This window comes from Theobroma cacao, chromosome 1, assembly GCF_053813885.1.
Source record: "Theobroma cacao isolate CCN51 chromosome 1, ASM5381388v1, whole genome shotgun sequence".
NCBI classification, from domain to species: Eukaryota; Viridiplantae; Streptophyta; class Magnoliopsida; order Malvales; family Malvaceae; genus Theobroma; species Theobroma cacao.
Window position 1 is genome coordinate 32788040 of NC_142639.1, and position 16974 is coordinate 32805013.

Genomic DNA, 16974 nt, shown 5'->3' on the forward strand with positions numbered 1-16974 from the left:
CAAGCAAAAATATCTCCTTCTCGGAATTTGTTGGAGAGAGATACCTCGTATTAAATGGTTCTTTGGGACACTAGCAACGAAAGCCAGCCACTGAGTAAAGTAAAGGAACCATGTCCATGTTTGAAATCAAAACATTTGATGTACACACAGACTTTCTTTTTTTATATAGCAGTGTTTGGCCTGGACAAAGTAGACACTTGAGCATAGAATCTAGTCTTTTGTGGCCTTGTTTGCATTTAAGGGGATAGAGGGAAAGGTGATGGAATGAAACGGTTTCACCTCCAAAAAAGAAAGAAAAAACACCAGAAAAAGGAATGGAAAAGGAGCCTATGTATTTTGCCCTTTTCTCTAATAAATCCTTAGTACGTACGGGTATAATTTGTGTTGAGTGATAATTAGAGAAACAAACTTCTCTATGTAAAACTCCACTGTATTTAAAAAAATTGCAGAGGAAAAGGAAGGAGTTTCATATATATATATATATTCTCATCCCCAAGGTTATGCACCACCATTTTTTCTCTAAAGCGATAATGGAATGTATTTAGAATAACTTTTTCATGTAATACATATATTATTTTCTCCATGTACAGCCAAAAGAGCTTGCAACAAAACAAAAAAGGCCAAAGAAGTCGCAGAAATGTTGTTCCATTGTTGTTCTCCTACCATTCATAAAGCATAAATTCGGTATATGCCTATTACAAATCCAATGAACCCTTTGACTCTACATTTTTTTTCCAAAAAATAAAAAAAGAATAATTACAGCTTGGGATGTCGGTTAAGCTTTTCCTTTCAAATTGGTTGGGCTTGAATGGAGCTTTTTGACCCATTGAATAAACAGGCAAAAGTTGCTTAACGAAACCACACCACGACCCTTTGAACAAACCAAATAAAAAAAAAAAAAACAAATTATTATTCCCACAATTCTGTTGCAACTTGCTAGCCCTTGCTCTATTTCATTGGTTATCCCTCGGCTAACCTCACCAAATGAATGTAAACGAGTTATTTACCTAAATAATGAATGTGATGACAAGTTCAAGGCTCCATTTAATATTATAAAAAGGAAAAAGGAAAAAAAAAAAAAAAGAGTGAAAAGAGACTTGACTTGATTTGAATAAAAATATGCACTCTTGACATATAACTCAATATCACAAATTAAAACCTATCATAGAGGCACATTGAGATATAAAATTATAGTTATACTTTTGCTTATTTGTTTTAACACTATCAAAATTATATTGTTATGATTGTTATAAGATTTTGCATTTTAGCTATTTTGAATTTGATCTTATTTTTTGATTTAGATTGAATATTTTGAATTTCAACGTTTTTGAATGTTTTATAAAATTCGTCTTCCACTTGCATTTTCTATGACGTAGACGAGAAAGATAAAAAAAATCATATGATTAAGTCTCTAACAACTACATCATAAAAAAAAGTTCTCAAGTTATAATCTTTTTATATAGAAAATAAACTATTATAATATGTAATAGAATGTTATAAATTTTTTTTAGCAATACAAGAATGAATGAAATCCTTGTGGTAAAATCAAATCTCAAACTTTATTTATTGAAGTTTGGGACTCTTATCTTGGGCTCACTCAGGGCCTTTATTTGTTGAAGTTAGAATGGGCCTTTTAATAAGTTTGTATGAATTCTGAAAATACAAAGCAGAACAAGAGATGTTAGGTTGGTGAAAGAGGTCTGGTCCAAGAATTGGGGCTTGACCACTCCTTATCCAATTTGAAATTATGATATTACTGAAATGTCCCTATAAGCACAAACATAAAATATTTAGATAGAGAGCATTTTTTTGTCAAAAAAGAAAGAAAGAAGCTTAAATGGTGCCAAATTCCATGGGCACTTGTTTGTGGCTGGGGAGCGCCGGCGGACTTGGGCTCAAAATGTTAGGAAAACGCTCACAGTTGTCCGTCGCGCCTGACCAGTTTTTTTGATTGCTCCATGGACAAATTAAAGTCAATGAATTGTTGGCTGACTAATAGTCATTTGTAATTGTTGGTATGATTTTGTAAGTTGTAACAGTGAAACCGCATTAAGGAAAGGCAGCTTTTTGCAAATGAAGGATGAAATCCGCTCACCCTAGAACGCCAAACGAAAGAAACTCGTCAGCAAAAGCATCATGCATGCACCCTCCCAAATTTTCCATCTCCCACTAGACCTTAAGATACATGCCAATATTACTTTTATTAATACCCCCAGTCTTCAGATGTAGTTGTGGTTAGCGCCTCAAATAACGTGGAACAAATCGAAATTTAGCACCTCATCCTAGGAAGTTTCCTAGCAAGAACAAGTTCCAACCGTCAGGTATGACCTAGCTTTGGTCATGCTGCGTTCAGGGCCATTGACCCCTTTTGACAATACATAATAATTCATGTCATATATAAGCGCTACCCGTTTCCTAAACATTCCATACAACAAATTTACATTGTACACTTGAAATATACCAATCAATGGAAGCCTCTCATCAAGGAGGGAAGAACACCGGGAACAATGGGAAGGGAAACGCGGAGGTTCGATACAGGGGAATTCGCCGGAGGCCATGGGGAAAGTTCGCGGCGGAGATACGTGATCCAACGAGGAATGGAGCACGGCTGTGGTTAGGAACTTTTGAGACGGCTGAAGAGGCTGCAAGGGCATATGACAGGGCTGCTTTTGCTTTCCGGGGTCACTCAGCTATTCTCAACTTCCCAAACGAGTATCAATCCCATAATCCCATTTTTCCACCTTCTTTAGCTTCTTCATCTACTTATGGGGTTGGTCGAGGGAATCCTCCTAGAGGGCGAGGGAGTGAAGTTATAGAATTCGAGTACCTGGATGACAAGTTGTTAGAGGATCTTCTTGAAACCCAAGATGATAGGCAGCGCCTTTAGAATTAGTTCTTATTGTATTGGATTGATTAACCATGGAAATAATTTTCTCCCCTGTTACCAAGGGAAATCTTTATGGAAACTGCATTTGTATTAATTATTAAAACCTTAATTTAGATTAATTTTATATATTTTTCTCAAAGGAAGTCATCTTTAACATCAAGCAGAGACTCGGAATCCGAGAGTAACGCGTGGTGGCTGTCGAGGTCAAAAACACATGCTCTGGATAAAGGAAAATTCTAGCATAAAAGGCCAGAGTTGATGGATAATGATTCAAGTGAGTTCATTAACATAAATAAAGCAAATGCACTAAATGCGAGCCAAATCAAGCAAAGTCAACTCCTGGTCTGTATATGGGCCCTTGAATGCAGTTCTTTTATATGCTTTTTTGAAGAAAAGATACAAGGCCAAACTTGACAAAGAAAATGTTGATATTTCCATAGCTCACATTTAACTAACAAGTGAACCACTAGTTCATGATTATAGCAATTGATAGCTACAAAGAACAAGTTATTGAAATAGAGTCATGGTGTTGTTTTACAGGGGAAGAAGTAACTAATCCTGTTTGAAAAGGAGAATTCTGCAACCCCTTCTGAAAAAGGGAAAAGGAAAAAACTAAAAATGTTTCATTCTTTCTTGGTTTTATTCTCAACATCAAGAAGTTCCTCTAACAATTTGTCATCCAAATACTCCAACTCCAGAACTTGATTTTCATGGTCCTTCTTACTTTCCACATTTTCGAAGAATGAAGAAGAAGCAGCCATTGATGCAGAAGAAGAAGAAGAAGAACAAGGGAGAGGAGGAGGAGCAGAATTAGCAGTTGTGAGTGAAATAATATGCTCATCTGGGAAGTTGAGAATAGCCAAGGGACCCCTCATTGAAAAAGCAGCTCTGTCATAAGCTCGAGCTGCCTCTTCTGCAGTCTCAAAAGTCCCCAGCCACAACCGAGCTCCATGCCTCGTCGAGTCCCGAATCTCAGCCGCGTATTTTCCCCAAGGCCGCCTTCTAACGCCTCTATATCGAACGCTGGACTCTCCCTCTTCAACTTTCTTCCTGTTTTGTTCCATGGCGTTGTTTGAGTTTGAAACAGAGTAGGCATTTATACTAAGTGGCAACTAGGCCACAAACAAATGGACAGATTGACATAGACCATCCAATTAACGAATGCCAAAGTTTTCAACGCGCCAAAGATCTGTCAGACAGAGATAGATTTTGGTGCAACAAATAAGGATGATTCAGGCAATGACAAAGGATGAGTTCACTTTTGTGTTTATTTTTTAACAAATTATTGGCAAATGTTTACTCTTATTTGTCTTTTCCAATTCATTAGTTTTTTTGGGCCTATTGAATCAAAAAGGTTGAAGTTGGTGGTGATGTCACGAGGGATAAGCTAATCGTTTCAATTAACTATTCCTTTTAATACATTCATAACAGCAATGTTTAGGATAAAACAAATACTTCTTTTGCAACATTTTTAATTCCTAGGATATATTCTGCTTTGCCTAAGCATAAGTGATGTTAGCGGTGAGGTGAGTCCATTACGTTTGCTGAATTCATGGTCATCTTCCCCAGATTATTCTTACTTTGTTATGGTTCGATTTATTAAAGCATAGATCTAATGAGGTTGGATCTGGTCCTCGGGAAGACTAATAAATATCTTAATGCAATTTCTGCACAGTCCAAGGTGAGATCAGATGGCTTACCTCAATTTGATTCGTTTGACAATAGAGTTGTCATGCTTTCGTGTAGGGGATGAGGTAATTTGATTGCGTCAACATGTTTGATCACCATGGTTATGTCACTTGATGATGATTATCGAAAATAATTGAGACATAATAATGGAATCGAATTAAGTTGTCAAACAAGCTGTAACCGGGACAAAACCAAGGCAGTAGGAATTAGAAAGAACCACAATTATATGTTAAAATGGTGCTTTAACTAAGATAGTGCCCTGGAAAGCAAAGGGTTGTAAGATTGGTTGATTAGAGTTTGTAGCAAATTAACAGGAGTTGTTTTGTTTAGTTTGAATTCCTTAGATTGGTGATCGCAGCTACTTTGTCTACACAAAAGTGAATGAATGGATGAGGCAAACAAATAATATTGACATCCTGCTTTAGATCGATTCAGAAAAGAGATTATAGTTGAAGCGGAGGGGAGAAAAGGAGGCTCATAACAAGAAACATAACCGATTTTAATATGCATATCAGGTAACAGGTTGTCATGCCATTGAAGAAGACGACTGTATCTGCATTGGCCTTTTGCATATTCTAGTTTCAGGTAAGTCATAGCTTGTTCACAATCACATGTATACTTTTTCATTAGAATTGAGGACTAGGAGCAGATTTTGTTTTGGTCTTTTCTATCACTGGGGATAAGGGCTTATTTCTACACGGAAATATGGAAAACACCTCCCTTCAAACCGTTATCATAAGCTGACGAGACAAGCCAGCCAGGTCCTAGAGGGAGTTTGGACTTTTCTTCTCCCAATTTCAAGCGGGGCCTCTTTCTACCTTATCATTGGACAAGAAAGCCAAATGTACAAACTCAGCGAGATTTGCCCTCTTCAAGGACCACCTGGGCTTCAACTACTTTCGCGTGGTAAAAGCTAAAAAGTAAAATGAGTCAAAAAATATAGTGTTAAAAAACTCTTACTTTTCATTAATAAGAGAAGATATATATATATATGATTTGCTTAGAGTACAAATAAAGTAAATAATATAAAAAAAAATTTTATAATCTTAAACTTTCTTGGAGTGTAAGTAAAAAAAAAGTTAACAAGAAAAGATTATATAAAAGAATAAATCTCATAAATAAAAAATCCTCCAATGCTACCCCTCAAGTTAGAGCATGAACAGTAGAAATACCTAATTTGACCAATAGTTTATGAAATCAATCATACCCAAGTGTTTTAATGAATACATTAGCCAATTGATTTTGTGACGAAATAGTTCGAGAAACAATAGTTTGAGACTGAATGTGTTGTTGGATGAAATGGCAATCTATTCCTATGTGCTTCATTTGTTTGTGGAAGATCGGATTGGCTGCGATGTGAATAGTAGCTTAATTGTCACAGAACAAGGGAATCGCTACTGTGTATGTCACTCCAAGATCTCGTAAAAGTTGTATTAACCAAATAATCTCACTAATGGTGGTGGCCATGGCTCAATATTCAACCTTAGTGGAAGAACGAGAAACCATTGTTTGTTTCTTGGATCGCCATGAGATAGGAGACGACCTAAGAAAGATAATATAGCCAAAAGTGGATCTGCGTGTAGTCGGACATCCTACCCAATTTGCATCACAATATGCTCATAAAGATAGTGAACCATTCGAAGGAAGCAAAACACCTTGTCCTGGGGTTCTTTTGAGATAATGCAACACTCAATGAACAACATCAAGATGTGATTGTCGTGGGGCATCCATAAACTGGCTAAGATAATGCATTGCATAGTTGATATTTGGATGGGTGATAGTGAGATAAAGTAAACGACCTATTAGGCAATGATAATGCTCAGGATCCACGTAAATTTCACCAAAGTCGAGTGAAAGCTTGTGCTGTTGCTCCATGGGAAAGTTGGCTGGCTTGCAACTTGTGAGACCACTATCGGCTAAGATATCAAGTACATACTTATGTTGGCTTAGTGCAATACCTGTTGGAGAACGTGCCACTTCAATTCGAAGAAAATACTTGAATTTTCCAAGATCTTTGATGTGAAATTTTGCATCCAAATAAAGTTTCAGCTTAGAAATACGATCAGAATCTGTTCTCGTGATGATAACATCATCAGCATATATGAGAATTATAATAAAGGATTTTCCCATACAAGAAAAAGTGAACAAAGAGTGATCCGCCTTTGATTGGCGAAAACCAATGGCAAGAAGAGAAGTGGTAAACTTGTTATACCAATTTTGAGATGCTTGACGAAGTCTATATAAAAATTTTTGTAATCAACAAACTCGTTGCTCCCCCTATTTAGCAAACCCTTGTGGGATCTTCATGTAGACTTCTTCTTCCAAGTCACCATGTAAAAAGGTGTTATTCACATCCAGTTGATGTAATTCCCAATGCTTAATCGAAGCAGGTGCCAACAAACAATGTACAGTGACTAATTTGACAACAGGAACAAATGTCTCATGAAAGTCAACACCCTCAATTTGAGTGTAACCTTTAGCAACAAGTCGCGCTTTATAATGCTTAATACTTTTATCTAGTTGATATTGGACATAGTAAACCCATTTTGAATCAATAGCCAGTTTACCAAGGGGTAAGAGTTACAAATTCCAAGTATGATTTGCCTCCAAAGCGACAATTTCCTTCTCCATGGCTTCCCTTTAATGCACATGTTTGATTGCTTGAAAAAATGATTTCCGCTCATCGATGGATGAAATGTTTGCTAAAAAGGTAATGTGACTGGGAGAAAAATTAGAGTAAGAAATAAATTGTGAGAGAGGATGTACCATTGAGTTGGCCAAATGAGGAGAAAGGAACGGTGTGATGCTCGGGGGAGCGAGAGAAGGGGGTAAAATATAATCATAACTAGATAAGGAGCATGAAACTTGCCATTGTTGTTTGTCTAAAATAAAAAGAGCTTCTGAAACAATATTTTCAGACTCATTAACAAAGTTGAAACCAATTAGGTCAGATGAGGAGGTTGTTATGGCTGAAAAATAAGATTTAATTAACTCAAACCCAACATTGACAAGTGAAAAGACTCATGCGAATTAGGGAATGAGGTAGACCCAATTGTAATAGACTCATGTGCAACAATTGGCAACGTGGGTTTGTTTATTGCAAGCCTGTTGTTTTGAGACACAAGCCCAATTGTGCTTGTAGTTGGGTTAACGCTTGTAGATGACTCACTAAGCCCAAGATCAGTCACATTGGGCACTGCATGGTTGAATGGACTATCCAATTTAGTAGTCTGACCCAAATCAATTGACTGTACAGATTTTGCTGCTGAAGAATCTACAAATGGAAAAATGTCTTCTAAACAATGAACATCTCGTGAAACATAAATCTTCTTACTTTCAAGATCATAAATTCTGTATTTTTTTTCCCATTAAGATACCTAACAAAAACACCTAGTTTAGCACGTAAAGCAAACTTGTCACGTGGCTTGCTAGTTATATTCCCATAACAAAGACATCCAAAGCTTCTCAAATGATCATGTGTGGGACTTTTTCCAAGTAGAACCTCATATGGAGTCTTTTTTTTTTTTTGTAAAACAGTAAGTGGCATGTGATTGATCAAGTATGCATAGTAAGAACACATTCACCCAAAAATGAAATAGGAAGATGAGCTTGAAATTGTAATACTCGTGCAACTTTTAAAAGATGCCTATGCTTTTGTTCAACAACTCCATTATGTTGCGGTGTGTCTGTATAGCTAGATTGACGTTCCATGCCATGATCAAAATAATGAGTCATTAAATAAACATGAGTAAATTCTAAGCCATTGTCCATCAGTCGAATTTTAACTTGCAAGTTAAATTGTGTGTAAACCCAATTAAAAAATTACAGTAGATACGTTTTGGTTTCTAACTTGTATTTCATGAGGAAGACCCATGTTGCTCAGCTAAAATTATCTACTATGGTTAGAAAATAGTGAGATCTAGAAAATGATTTTATTTTCTACGGGTCTCAAATATCACAGTGTACTAAGTCAAAGGAATGCATAGTCTTATTTGTACTGATGGGAAAAGATAATTGTGTTTGTTTTGTTTTACAAAAAGCATCACAAAATAAGGTTTTCTTGCAATAAGAAGAAATGGATAAATTAAGAACCAAAGGAATGTGATTTATTGGTAGATGCCCAAAGTGTCGATACCATAAACTTGCATTAACCGAATCGCTAGCTATCAATGCTCGTTCCCTCTCATTGGCTCCAAGTAATAAAGACCATTCCGCTTTCTACCCACTCCAATCAGCTTCCTCGAGGGTAAGTCTTAAATCATAAAAAAAAAACGACCCAAAAGTTACCGTACAACGTAAATCATGTGTCAATTTATTAGCAAACAATAAATTGAAGCAAGAATTAAGGGCCCTAAGAACTCGCTCAAGGATTAATCTTTTTCCAAGAGCAACTTGGCCTAAAGCATGAACCTCTATTGTTTCACCGTTAGGAATTTGTACTGGTGGTATATTGGGTTGAGATACCACATTTGATAAAGAGTCTATATTGTGGGTTATATGATTTGTGGCTCTTGTATCTACAACCCATTCATCGTTTCTCTCACTGAAAAAATTGGAGGTTGTCATGTTTACAGATGGATTACTGATAACTCCATGATATAAAGTTATTTTTATTTGGGCCATCCATTACCCAATAAAACCCATCTTTTCTTTTCAATTATTTTTATTTTATTTTATTTGTTTATTTCTACATTAACCTTTATTTATTTTCTTTTTGTAGTAAAAAATTTTTTTTTCCTAGAAGTGAGAATGAGAAAGATGACAGTAAGGAGGAGAAGGATTAGAGCTTTTACAAAAATTTATCTAATCATTAGGGAAGTATTCTTTATCTTTTCTTTATTTTTTCTAACATTGAGAACAATGTTTAGTTTAAGTTTTTGGGGGGGGGGGGTGAATTTATTTTTTTGATGATGAATATTTTGTGAAAGTTTTAGATTTAATTTTATTTGCATATTTATCTAGATTTATAAATAATTTAGGATTAGTTGGTAAAGGAATTTATCTCTTGTTTGAATTTTAGGAATCTAGAGTAAAGTTGTGAAAATTGTTTCTATGATTTCTCTATCCAATGATGATAATTAATTGTCTTGAATTTTTAACTTTTGGTGAATAAAGTTTTTGTTTGGATTTATACTAAATATTTTTGTTAAATATCATTGTTAAGATGTGATTTTCATAATTTTGAGCACTATATCTTTTACTTTGAATTATCTTGAATATCTAGAGAAAGTTTATCTTGATGTGAATTTTAAATTATGTCATGAATTCTAGAATTTGTTTCATTTTCTCTCGAGACGAAATCTTAGGCAATACTTAGTTAGGGACATGATTTAGATCATTTTTGGATCGTTTGAGCCTAAAAAGTCAACTTTGTTAAATTTTTATCTCTAGTATACCCTTTTTGAGCCTAATTTTCATTTTCTTTGTTTAACTACATAATAATTGAGCTTAACTTTAAAATTAATTTTTCAATTTTGCAATCCTCACTCCTAAGCATGTATATTGTTTTAGGAAATATAAATTGAGCTAAATGTTGAAAAAGGTGGAAAGGTGATGTTGATGTGAAAAAAAAAGTTCAAAATATGAAAAATAACCCCACTACCTACAACACAAAGAAAATAAGTTTGTGGGTGTGAAATTGTGAAAAAAAATGTATTGAAAAAAAGAAAAGAAAAGTTCAAATGTGGAAGAAAAAGTGTACTAGGAGAAGGAGAATAGAGCTTTATGTATAGGTCTTAAAATAATTATGTGCATAGGGTAATTTGAGCCACATTAATATCCTTTATCATACCTTAACCCTAGCCCTACATTATAAGCTTTATAAAGTTTTATTGATCCCTAGCTTTGTATTAGTCTACATTAGTGGAGAGAGAGATGAAAAGTAAACCTATGGAAATCTAGTACTAATTTGAAATTTGTGTTGGCAAAAATTCATCCGGATGTCATGATATTCTTGGTAAAATATTTCACACACACAGAGAAAAATCTATTTTAGAATGTACTTGCATTAGAATTGATACATGAATTCAAATGATGTTTATATTTTTCCTTAAATTAATGATTGATAGACATACTTTTAAGAAAATTAAGAGAAATGACTGAGTTGGTGCATTTTATCTCTAATAGTAGTAATAGTAGTAGTAATAGTAATAGTAGTAACTATATTTATTTTACTTTTCATTAACTAAATTTAATTTTCGTAAGTTAATTTCTTTTCTATGTTTTGCTCGAAGACTAGAAAAATATTAAGTTTGGGGGTGTGATAACTCTATGATATAGAGTTATTTGAGCTTAATTTTGATAATAATTTAGCTTAGTTTTTGTAGTAATGCATAGAAATTAGTAGGTTTTATTTAATTATTTTAAATTAGTTATTTTAGATGAGTCAATCTAATCTTAGTTAATTTTATACTTAATTTAGTGTTAATGTGGTTAAGATAAGTTGTTATTGATTTATTTGTGCTTTTGTAGGTATTTGATAAAAGAAGAATTTTAGTGAAAAAAAGAGAGCAATTTCAAGGTGCAGACTTACACTGCACATGTTTCAGTATTTTGGTTATAACTCTCTCTACAGAGACTCAAATGAAGTGATTGTTAGACCATTGGAAAGATAAGAGAAAAATCTACAACTTTCATGTTTAACACTTCATCCAGTTCGACATGGAATATAGTCAAAAATCTTATCGAAGTTGACATACTGTAGCAATCCGAGAACAATTACGATTTCTGTTAATTAATTGGGCAAACCTGTGACTCATATAGTCCGGTGAGGAAATTCTAGCTAAAATTGATTTCTTTCTCCATCCAACTTGGCTTAACTTTAAGGCCTATAAAAACAACCTTTCGGAGGAGAAAAAGAGAAGAAAAAACACCAAATTGAAAGTTGAGAGTCAAGTCGCAAAGTCATTGAAGCTAAGAAGATTTTAAAGAATTCGAGAAGACTTGGAAGATCAAGATTATAGTTCTTGAGTTTTATCTTTTTGATTATTCTTTTATTTTCTTAGTTTGTTTTTATTGTTTGAATTTTATTCAATGATGATGTGTGACTTGATGGGGAACTAATTCATTAATCTAAGATTATGATTGAACTCAATATGTAATCTGATTTATTTATCTCTCTTTTACTTATGTTTGATAGATTTAAATTGTTTATTTTATTATATTCTTAATACTTGTAATTGCCTGATCACCAACTAGATTGAATTGAAAATCTAGGTTAAACCTTGACGAAGGAGATTTAGGTAGACCTTGAATAGAATAACGTATGATCGAATGCACTTAGTTGATTAGGTAGTTTAATTTGCATATAGGATAGATATACACCTATAAGCCATACGTAGCCAAGATTAGAGCACAAACTTAATGCATCTTTCTTCAATTTAATTTGCATAGACTTATAGTAAATTAATTGGGAAATGTATTTTTATGAGAAACTCGACAGAGACTTGTAAACAATTTAAGACTCTAGGTTAGTAACTTAATCCATTAAACTAAGTTAAGAAAGAGAGACAATAATCAGATGAAGTATTAAGGGATATCATAATCTTAGGTCTGATAGTTAAGTGAGTTTTATTTACTATTTAATTTTAGTTTCAGTTTATTAGTTTTAATTTTTCTTTTTCATTTTAATTGTTTGGATAAAATTAGGGTGTTATAATTTTAGTAGTTAACAGTAGGAATTAAATAATTCTTTGTGGAAATGATACTCTACTTCATTATTATATTACTTGTTAACGATACGTGCACTTGTGTGAGAAATCAACAACAGTTACCTGTTGATGCTTCATGACTGCCTAGTACAGCTAGTAGTTATTAAAGTTGTGCAGAAGTCAGACTTGGGATAAACGATCCAACTCCATCCACAGTGGCGGCACAAGTAGCTCTTGAAGACATGCTTATCACTACGTTGCCATCCCATTGATTTCCTTGGGAACACGATTGATTACTATTAGTTTGTTTGTTGCTCATTTTTCTAGATTTACACCAATTTGGATAATCAATCACCTTGAAACAATATTCTTTGCTATGGTTTGTCTTCCCATAATAGATAGAGGATGGAAATCGACTACAACTCCCATCATCATTTATCTTTTGTCGCAAATTATTTTCTTTAGTCAATGGGGTAATAGCTTCAATGATGAGTTCATGAGTTGTAGCAACCAAACGTTGCTTTTCTTCCTGTGCTACAATGGCGTAAGCTTTGCCAAGATTTGGTAATAGGTCTACACTCAATATTTGTGACTGCACAGTTGAATATACTTTATCAAGTCTCATCAAAAGATCAAAAACCTCGTCTCCCTCATGCATAGATTGCATCCTTTTCGTTGCACCACAGGTACACCCACATTTGCATGATGGGACTAGATTGAGACTCTGTAACTCACCCCAAATGGTTTTTAATTTATCGTAATAGCACGATATCTAGAATTTCTCTTGTTGTAAACGAGCTATGGTGCGCTTTAACTCGTACACTCTTGGCACAATTCCTTGAGTTAATCTTTCTTCCAAATCTACCCATATTTCTCTTGCAGTTTAAACACGAACAACACTACCTTGAAGCTCCTTAGCAAGTGCATTTGTAAGCCATGAAAGAACCACTACATTGCATTGTATCCATGCTTGTAAATTCAGACAGTCAACATCTAATTTTTCCATCGATCCATTCACAAAACCTACTTTGTTTTTGGAAAAGAGCGCATTCATAAAGCTACGCCTCCATGTGAAATAATTATTTTCATTTTCATTGAGAGGGTGCGTCATAAAAATCAAGCCTGGATGATCAAACAAATGCAAGTAGTATGGAGAAGTGGCCTTATTGACCTTGCTTTGATTAGCACTCGCAGTTGCCACTAATTCTTCAATACTCTTGCCTTTGTCATTATTCGCATCATCTTCTGTCATTTTTTTTTAAAAAAATTAAAGTTTTGTAACTTGCTTTGATACCATAAAAAATAAAATGACTCAAAAGCATGGAGTTAGAATAACCCATGCTCTTCATTAACAAGATGAAGATATATACACATCCATGGCTTGTTTGAAGTACAAGTAAAGTAAGTAATATAAAAAGAAGTTTTCTAATCTTAAACTTCTTTGGAGTACAAGTAAAATAAAAGGTTAACAAGAAAAAATTATATAAAAAAATAAATCCCATAAATAAAACATCATTAAATAAAAACTCTCGAGATTCGAGGTATTGGCATTATTTGCTAGAATCCATTGCCATAAGTTGATGCTTATACTATATTTTGATGATATAAATAGGTGGTGGTCCTTACCTTTTATTCCACCCCGCTCTTGAATTTATGTAAAGATAGTGATGGCTAAGAGTTATCCAATAGCAATAATTCACCTAAGGCCTAAGATGAACCACCAATGCTAATCCCCTATACTTCGTTTAATGGATCACATCAAGACAAACATTCCATGGAAAATTGGCACAACCATGCCACTTAAATGCATCAAAAAATGGCATCAAAGAGAAACTTGGCCAAAAGAAGAACAATTCATAAATACAGATAGTGGATGAGAGAGAACTTGGCATTTGCTCACTGTGTTAGTGATCATTAATACCATTAAATGACATAATGCAGAAGCAGAAGAAACCAATTGCAAACGCTAACAACTGTTGTAGAAATCAAAAGTAGAAAGAAGGTTGGGCAATTTTGAATCGTGGGAAAATGTTTCTTTGATTGAAAATATGGAAATTAGCAATGAATTCAGACGATTGATTGCTCCTCCTGAAAATATCTAGCAAAAAGAAAAAGTCAAAGAATTTCAAAAAAGTGCTTCCGATCGTTAATAAGCATGCACCAAAGTTTTTAAACATCTTTTCACCATGAAGGCTATTCCATGATTCCAAGTACAATGCACCTGGCTGCTCTTCCCCGCATTATTTGCAAATGTTCATCACAAAAAGAAATAGGAACTGGAATAGAGCAACGTGGGGCAAACCAAAACAGAATGCCCTGCCAGAATGGGCAAAACCATTTGGGCAGCTGGGAATTAATGGTTGGTATAATTATAAAGCTTTAGTTTCCTCTTTGAAATTTTAATTAACATAACAACCAAAGCTCCAAAAATGCGATGATCTAAAGACTTGAAAAACCTGAAGGGAATCTTAGCAGCTATCTCACCGTAGCCTAACAAAAATCAACCATCTTTTTATAGCAGCTTTAAAAAAACAATCCCGATTTCCTTTCCCTTGCACTTATTAAGATATAAAGTGTAAATAATTTCATCAAGTATACCAAAAAAATGGACTAAGAACAAGGATAAAACTACAAGAAAGTTCTTCACAACTCAAGACAGGCAGAACAATCTTCTGAGTGGTAAAAATAGGGAGACCCAACCTGTTCTGAATCAGACATCAAAAAAGGTCCCTCTGTAGTAGAAATGACTGTCGTATCTTAAGCACGGAAAACCTTTTTGGGTCTGAAGATATTGAGTAGTGAATTCCTAAATCAAGAATGCCAGTTTTAGTAGTCATACACAATTGATGTTAAGACAATATATAATGGGCAAATTTCAACCTAGATAATATCCAGCCAGATTAAGAAATAACTAAAATCTGCTAATTTGAATGCGGCATACTTGTTTTTGACAAAAAATTAAAGTGAAGGGGGACCAACCTTGAGTTTCATGGCGGTTGTTATATATAAAACCAAAAGAACTGTCCAAGTCAGAGCGCAACAGCTTATTAATTCCAGGTTGGATCAGTTACTAATGCGGTTTTATTTTACAGAAAGGCTCCAACTCATGTTTTGCCTACCAAGCACATGCGTATCTCAGCTTTAAAAATAACAAGCTAGAAAATGAAATAGAAAAAGCTAAGGAAAGAGAAAGAAATTGCACAATCATCAGTTCTAGATGTAAACAGATCATTTGCATGGGTTACAGACCTGATAATACACGCCCTCAAACAAAAAGTATAATAAAGTTCTTTGCTTCTCATCTATCACCATCCTCTTAGCTTATTGAGTATAAGGGTCAGTGTATAACCCAAAAGCACTTTGCTTGTTAACGTACATCCTAGCATGTAAGGAGTTCCTCCACATGTAATCAATTGATTTAATGTATTCTCAGTTATATAACAACAGCAATGACACCAAAAAAGTCCAAGCTTATGTTGGAACCTGTTACCAATACTAAAGCAAGGCAAACCATCAATCTGGAAAGATTTTATAATAGCTTCCTTTTCTTGTCCAAGTAAAAATGAATTCGCTGAAAATTCAATATGGCCCAAAAAAATTGACGAAAACCAATCTCTGGCCAAAGCACTGAAGGAGAATACAAATAACAGTGTGCACTCTGCCATATAAGAAAATTGCTCAAGCGTGTCTCACTAGAAGTATGTATTTTGATATCAGGATCAGGTGCAACGACCATATACATATTCTTCTCAATATCAGTAAGTTTTATAAGGTGATTCCTTTCATTTTTGTTCATTCCCTCCAAGTCTGATTAAACCATAACCTGCTCCACTTGAATTCATTACAGTAATCTCATCCCATTTTTCTTCACATGATTCTTGAATGGCATGCACAATCTCATTGGTGGAAATGTAGGCAACACAAAATGGACAAAACTGCTTTGCAATTCTTGGCAGTGGCAAGCATAGCTCTCTCAGCTGCCAACCTAACAGGTTCACTCAAGAGTTTTAGGTTTCCAGATATGTAAACTCTAACACCACAACGATTGACAATGCTCTCTTCCTTAATTAACCCTTCAACCTTTTTTAACATTAAGTCCATCCAAGATTGAACTTCTTCAGGACTTCGCTTGAAATTGTCAATGCTGAAGGCATAGATTGTTACATATCTCACACTGAATACGTAGCAGTACTTGAGCATAGACATGAGAGCTGAAAATCCATCTTTATGGCCAGCTCCTTCTATCAAATTCCACCTCTTTGAATATCTCCGATTCCCATCCATGATGAATGTAATATGATTAGGTATGGGACCAACATAAAGAATGTCAAAAATGCATTTCCAAGTTACCATATATCTGGATCACTTTACAACTAATTTTCTCCATATCAAAACCTTGTACAGATCTGAAATCTGTAAGACCTGCCATCATGGAGGAGAAAAAGAACTAAAATTCAGTTCATAGCATTATATACATACAGAAAACCTTGAAAATCTAATCAACCAAGTATGATGCAACTATTTAGTAACAATTTAACTCTTTGAACATCTTAAAACATGGCTCAAGAGTTTAGACATTAAACATGTCACTTAATGTTCTGATGATAGTTGCCAAATTTGAAACTAATGTATGAACTCCTTGAACTAGACCTATAAGGTCTTGTTACTAGTCGTTAACTAGTGTTCCCTAGTTCCTTACGACAACAACACCAGAAAAGGAGAAACATTGTGGAAATATGTATCTTTAAT

General features: G+C 34.4%; 1 protein-coding gene and 2 pseudogenes across 1 annotated transcript; 1 reads left to right on the forward strand and 2 right to left on the reverse strand.

Moving 5' to 3' along the window:
- Positions 1 to 2416: 2416 nt before the first annotated feature.
- Positions 2417 to 3026, forward strand: LOC18613156 (ethylene-responsive transcription factor ERF098 pseudogene; annotated as a pseudogene).
- A 286-nt stretch (positions 3027 to 3312) lies between these two features.
- On the reverse strand, positions 3313 to 3987 carry LOC18613157 (ethylene-responsive transcription factor ERF098 pseudogene; annotated as a pseudogene).
- An 11416-nt stretch (positions 3988 to 15403) lies between these two features.
- Positions 15404 to 16621, reverse strand: LOC18613158 (dehydrodolichyl diphosphate synthase CPT3-like). The gene is given in 4 exon segments (XM_088804867.1): positions 15404 to 16036; positions 16038 to 16148; positions 16150 to 16564; positions 16566 to 16621. Coding segments are annotated over 4 exon segments (855 nt in total). The 5' UTR covers positions 16613 to 16621; the 3' UTR covers positions 15404 to 15754.
- Between the last annotated feature and the right edge of the window lie 353 nt (positions 16622 to 16974).